The sequence below is a fragment of the Haemaphysalis longicornis genome, unplaced genomic scaffold (genome assembly GCF_048455015.1).
Source record: "Haemaphysalis longicornis isolate Haplotype H1 unplaced genomic scaffold, Haemaphysalis longicornis Haplotype H1 scaffold_1, whole genome shotgun sequence".
Lineage (NCBI taxonomy): Eukaryota > Metazoa > Arthropoda > Arachnida > Ixodida > Ixodidae > Haemaphysalis > Haemaphysalis longicornis.
The window spans coordinates 22,205,854-22,212,371 of record NW_027526203.1 but is presented as its reverse complement, the minus strand read 5'-3'; the positions used below and the strand labels follow the sequence as shown (position 1 = coordinate 22,212,371).

The 6,518-nt window shown below is 47.3% G+C and overlaps 1 protein-coding gene across 1 annotated transcript; it reads left to right on the top strand.

Moving 5' to 3' along the window:
• Nucleotides 1-769: 769 nt before the first annotated feature.
• LOC144158074 (uncharacterized) lies at nt 770-1,534 on the top strand. Its single transcript, XM_077688757.1, has one exon. The coding sequence runs from the start codon at nt 770-772 to the stop codon at nt 1,532-1,534; it is 765 nt and encodes a 254-aa protein (XP_077544883.1).
• The last annotated feature ends 4,984 nt before the right edge of the window (nt 1,535-6,518 follow it).

Genomic DNA, 6,518 nt, shown 5'->3' with positions numbered 1-6,518 from the left:
TCAAAGCACTTTGTTGATAGTGACTTCTTCTCAAACTACGCATCCGGTAGAAGACGCCTGAAAGAGCATGCTGTGCCAAGTGTGTTCAACTTCCCGTCACAACGTCCTAAAGTACAACGGCCACCCCCTAAGCAACGCTGTGCAACAAATGTGCAGCAGTTGACAACCCAACGTCAAGGAGCTTTTACTGGGAATGGCAACTTTGATGGGGTGTGTGCACAAGATGTAGATCTCCCTTCCTCGGACGAACCAACCAACGAGGACACTGAAATGAGCAGCTTGGAACAACAGTCATCTGTTTCCAGCCATGGCTGCCCATTCTGCAATGAAGCCAAAACTGCAGCGACACAGAATCAGCAGCTGCTGAAAGCTGCCCAGAATGATCTAAAAGCCACGCAGAACGAACTGTTACGTGTTAAAATGGAACTTCGAAAAGCTGAAGAGCTAGAAGAGGAGCTGAAGGCTGCTAAGTTGAAGGTTTTGCAAATTACGAGGGAGTTAGAACTGATGAAGGAGGTGGCAGATAAGCTGCGGAAAAAAGCCGGAACACAGTTTTCCATTGAACGGTTCAAGCACAGCGATGAAGATATGCGTTTTTATACTGGCCTACCATCATACACGGTGTTCCAGTTTCTTGTTATGTTCTTCAACCCTGGCTTACAACGGGAGATATGTGAGAACTTGGTCCACACCTCGTTCAGACCCGCCAAACGCAGGCAGACCAAGGAGTCTCACAGTGGAAAATGAATTCTTTTTGTTTCTTGTGAGGATGCGCCTCGGACTGTTCGAAAAAGACTTGGCAGACAGATTTTGTGTGTCGATTGCCACCGTTTCAAGCATATGCAAAACTTGGACAAGCTTCGCTTTTTTCAAGTTGTCACATCTGAATTTATGGTTTTCTAAAGCAAAAGTGCTTGAAGAGATGCCTCCAGCTTTCAAGCCCAAGTACTCCTCAACACGCGTTATCCTGGATGCAACTGAGATAAAATGCCAGGCAGCGAGCTCACTCGCACTTCAGTCGGCAACATATTCGCACTATGAGTCTGCGAATACGTTTAAGGGTTTGGTCGGCATTTCACCCGATGGCACCGTGACTTTTGTGTCAAACCTTTTTCCAGGCTCCATCTCCGACAAGGAATGCGTGCGTCAAAGTGGTTTTTTGAAGCGTTCTTTTGAGGAGGGTGACGTCGTAATGGCTGACAAGGGCTTCAAACTCCAGGACCTACTAGATGACATCAAGGTTCAGCTGAACACACCACCCTTTCTTACCAGAGAACAATTCTGGGAGGAGGAGGTGCAAGAGACCGAGGAAATCGCGTCCCTGCGCATACACGTGGAGCGACGCATACAGCGAATCAAGAACTTCCACATCTTCGACAGACCTATACCGCTTTCCCTGGGTCCTGTCATCAACGAGATGTGGGTGGTGTGTGTATTGCTGACAAACTTTCAGTCTCCCATTATACGTGCACCAAGTGACCACACACCTAAGGACACTACCCCAAATGACTCAACACCAAGTGTGAGTGAATGAAAATGTGTTTATTTAAGGACGATTCATCCACCGCACAGGAGCTGGAGAACAGAGGAAGAAGCTCTGAATAAACAAACACTAAATATTTTGAATAAATTAAATTTGTATTTTATCTTTATGACACCTGTGCTTGCAGTGTGAACTTGCAGCACAAAGTGTGCTTCTCCTGACTAGCAAATTCTGCATTGCCCCTTTTATCACATTTATTTGGCCAAATAAGGCAGCAAAACAGAAAAGAAAAAGTTGTCAAGTTTAGGCCTGGCTACAGCCCAGTCCTGCTCGCAAAACCTTATTCGCTCAACAATCATGAACTGGTCCGAAAACACGGCAAAATCTGTCCAAGACAGGCCTGCCAACGCCATCTGGCCGAGCACTTGAAAGTAGTAGTCATGACTACGGTCTAGCCTGAAGATGCCTTGCTGGTCTTTCACCATGTAAAAGGGCTCTTCTATTTGTGAAACTGACTTGCCCTTTTGGCTGTATGGGCACTTAACCTCAAGGAGGCCATGCATAGGTGTCTCTGACGGATCAAATATCAGCCTGTCTGGCGACGCACCCAGCCACGGACATGAAGGGTCAACCACCAACCCACATATAAAGGCTTCAACATCGTGTCCTGTGGTCTTCATCACCGACACATATCGGTGAACTGCAGGTTGCTCGTTGCTGATGCCATACCTGTAAGAAAAAGTTGCATCAGTGGTACAAAACAATTTCAAAAAAAGGTGGAGGAGGGCGTGTTTATGCGCCAAAGCTGAGCTATCATGCCTTGTAGAGGGCTTGGGATTAATTTCGTCCGCCTGGAAATCTTTTCCGTTGACCGAAATCTCAATTAGCGGGCATTTTTGTTTTTTGCCTCACTCAGAAAAATGGCTGCTGTGGCAAGGATAACGCATTGTGGTACTCAGCGGCACCACTGAACCACGGCGGGGGAGAAAAAAGAGTACGCAACTGCCACATACGTTGCAAGCATGAAACATTTGCAGGTATACATTGACACTCGTGCCATTCCTCCTCGCTTTGTGTGGGACCTTTGCCTAAAATGCTAAAATGACATGACGACCCTACAGATGTTGTCTCCTAATGCTCGTGCTACATGGTGTGATCAGAGGCGAGCGCACGCTCACCTCTGCCTATATGATCAGTGTCATGAGTTCAGGCGACACGGTTTTTGGGGATTCAGCTTCAGGAAATGCCGAACACGTAGCCCATAAACCTTTCACGATACAAAATAATAAAACAAGCATACAGATACATTTCCACACGTGCATCTTGGACGAAATGTTAACTAAATTTTGCACATATGGAGCATAAAAACGCATGCAGTTGGTCTTGGCCGATGCATGCGCACATCCCACTTGGTTTACTGGTCTGCCTACAAAAACTAATGCTACATGGGCAACCAAAATTTGGCAACACACAATGCTGTGTGTCGTCACATTTTTGTAGCCGTGTTGCATTAGGTTTTTTGGGCTCTGACCCAGAAACCAAGTTCACTCACCCATGAACCAACTAGTTCACTCAGTTTCTGCCCATTGTACACGTGCACATCTCAAAAATACAAAAAAATGCATGCTACATCAATCTTCAATAGTTGAGAATTTTCTCTTCCTTGTAATGCTTCGAGATGAAGTTGCCAGTAGCAGTCATTGGCCACAGTGCGTGTCTCGCAGCGCATTCAAAACTGCTAATTCATATGGTGAAGTGACAATGAAATTTCACAAACGTAAAAAAACAGTCGCTTGAATGTAGGGTCATGCCATGTTCCATTTTGGTGGAAAAAGGAAGTATGTGCCACTGTCAAAAGCTACATCGCCAAATTTAACTTGACCAAGATTACATAACAAGAAAAAAACGCAGGAAGTCACATAAGACTTCCTGCCTTTGCATTGAAAAAAAGAAAGGCCTTACTACACAATTTTTTTATTAGGAAGAAGCCCAAACATTTTTGTACTTACTGGATAGGTCTCACGCGTGACAGATCTTTCTGCGACGTAAAATTTTGCAGTCCTTTATCCGTCCACGTAGGGCGTTTCAAGACAACCCCGAAGGACGACGCTGTTACACGCTGCGACCGAGCCTCCTTCCACGTTTCGCTGTTGGCTTGCTGGTGTGTATTCTGCTCCAGGGCAGCAGCATCAGCAGGCGTGATTTCCAAGCCCTGATCAGAAATGTTGGGAAGAGGTTGTTGCTTGTTTGGCCTCAAGTTCCAAGTGGAAGAGACCCGTGCTATTATGGAGATTAGTGGACCACGAAAAAAAATTGTTATACGAGATTCAGCAGCACAAAGCCTTAGCCACTGCGCCACGATGACAAAAAAGCTATTCTTATACCTATTTTTATACCTTTATCCTCAGTGCCTTTTTTTTGGTGTGATGATTTAGGTATCGATCACGTTACACCAACCTGCCCAGGCAACCACCGTTGCAAGTTCCCTGCCCAGTACTGGTTATGACGCAACTTTAGACTGCATACTTACCTCAAGGATTGCAGCTTGCTGAGGAAGACAGCTCGCTGAAGTGTGCCTCCACACCGTGCATGACTGGAACAGGGCTGGCCTTGTCGGTGTTGTCGTGGTTGGGGCTCTGCACTCTACCTCGGGACAGATCAATGTCTCGAACCCGTGAGGCACCACTGGCTTCAAATATTCTAGTGGGCTGTCCACAGGTGTAGGCCCCATTCTTGAGGAGCTCTCAATGAGGTCCCCTGTTTCTAGTTGCCTCCAGAATGGTGAAGGACAGACGGAAGAAAGCTGTGATCCGAGCGTCCTTATACTGGTAGCCACTTCATTGAATGACCCCACAGTCACCCTAGAATCATAGAATTTACTCTAGATTGGCTCCGCTAATCCTTCTTGCCGCACACTTCTCCAATCGACAAACTGCAGTGGCATGGGAGCAAGTGGGGTGCTGCGTGGCCTTCGCCATTGCTGCGGCAGCTCTGTGCAGGACAGCTCCGGTGGCGGTTCAGTATATCCCTGCTGCTTTAGTAATGCCAGCAGATTTAGGGCAGCCCTACTGTGACTGCAGGCACCATTCCTACCGGCGGGGCATTGGCACGTAGCTTTTGTCACGGTGCCACCAGGCCCCAGGACCACGTCCACTTCATAGGGCTTTAAAGTCTTTTTTTGGCTCCTGAAGCACTTGCATTTCACATGCACATCCCCAGGGCTGGAATGAATACAGAACAAGTTTAATGCACTCATTCCGTACATGTGCCCTAGTGAAAAACACTGCCATTTTTTACCCGCATCAGAATATTAAACTGAGTAAATGACATGCATGACATTGATTTTATATCTGTGAATAATAAGACAATTTTATTTCTGTGAATAAAAAGACAAACACCCAAATATGTCGAAACATGGACGCTTTAAAACTCTAAAAAGGGAGCAGTTGGCAAGGACAATAATAATGATAGTTTTACTAATGTGTGAGACACCAACAACCTGGTTAAAAAAGTCTGGGGACCTTGGGCCTACATAGGTTCTTACACGCTTTTTTTTCCCTGACAGGGTGATGTGCACACATACTACCTCTTATCCGACTTCAAAAATGGTTTAAAACTCGGTGTTTGCAGGGGGAGGGGCCGGGGGGGTTGCACCATGTCCTACGACCTAATATGTATGCGCAATAGGAAAACTCACGAGCATTTATAGCGGTTTTAACGTAAGCCACCTCTCACAACCACCGATCTACTTTTCCTGCCTATGCCAGCGCATGTTTTTGTAAGCTTCACTAGGCCGCGAAGGGTACACAGGTTACGCAGCGTCTGATCGGAACGTAGAGCCTAGAACTATGTACCGATTATTTTGTTTGTTTTGCTTCTGCGCCACGCTGCGTGCGCCTATCGCCGACTCCTAGCATCATATGTTCGACGAGTTCCCCATGTGACTGCTCGTTTTTGAAAAGGATTGCCCTTTGAAACAAATGCCCACATACTAAACGACCTGCCATTCAATCGATTTGCGCCCAAGTTTCCACGTGTACTATGTTACAGATCCCTCGCCGCATGCTTTGTGGCCATGCAGCTTTTGTAGGGCGAAGGTTCGCTCGAGCGCTGAAGGGAGATCGAGCGGCCGTGGCTGAAGCCTTTCGTCAGCTTTGCCGCTGACTACATTACGGAGCTGACATAACGGCGACGTGAAAGACCTACACGCACCCATTTGTAGCCGGGAAACAACGCGGCAGAGCCTTTCCTGAGAAGCTATGCTGACCGTTCACATGCAGTTAACCAAAATCAAATATATTAATGTACTGTACCTTGCCGATGATGAAGCAACGCGCACAGACGACGGGTCGGCATACGACTCCGAGACGAGCTTGTGGCTGCGCTCGCAAGTACGTCCGGACGAACTGCAAGCACCCAAACTTTCGAAGTAGGGTCCTAATCGCCTCTCTGAAAACCCACCCGGTAGCAAGGATAAATCCTTCGACCACTGAATCGGGTCGTTGGGCATTTTACAGAGTGCCGGGTCAGATTAGCTCGCTTGCGCACCACGCCGGTATTACGCCGGCTGATAGTAGAGATCAAGTAATGGCCGACGCCAAGTGAATATCGATGGTGATGATAGTAAGTTACGTTGCCAGACTGACTTTTCTAAAGGGTGTAATGCGACGCTTGGTATCTGAAAATGTTGCATACATGTCCGCGCTGTGGGTTCTCGTCGCGAAAACTCTCCAAGATCGTCTGGCACATCAGAGATCACCGGAATGAGCGAGGATTTCGTGTTATGTGTGGTGTCGGAGGCTGCCCAGCAACATATAGTTGCTTTAAATCATTCCGAAAACATCTCTACCGAGAACACAGAAGCCACATGGACCTCGCGCCTTCACGAAAATTCAGTAATGCTGGGCGTCACGATAACGTTGGGTCGTCAGAGGAAGCTCGGGTGAGACATGACAACGTTGGGCCATCAGAGGAAGCTCGGGTGAGGCCTATTTCGAACGACGCTGAGCCGTTGAGCGAGGATTATGTGATGAGT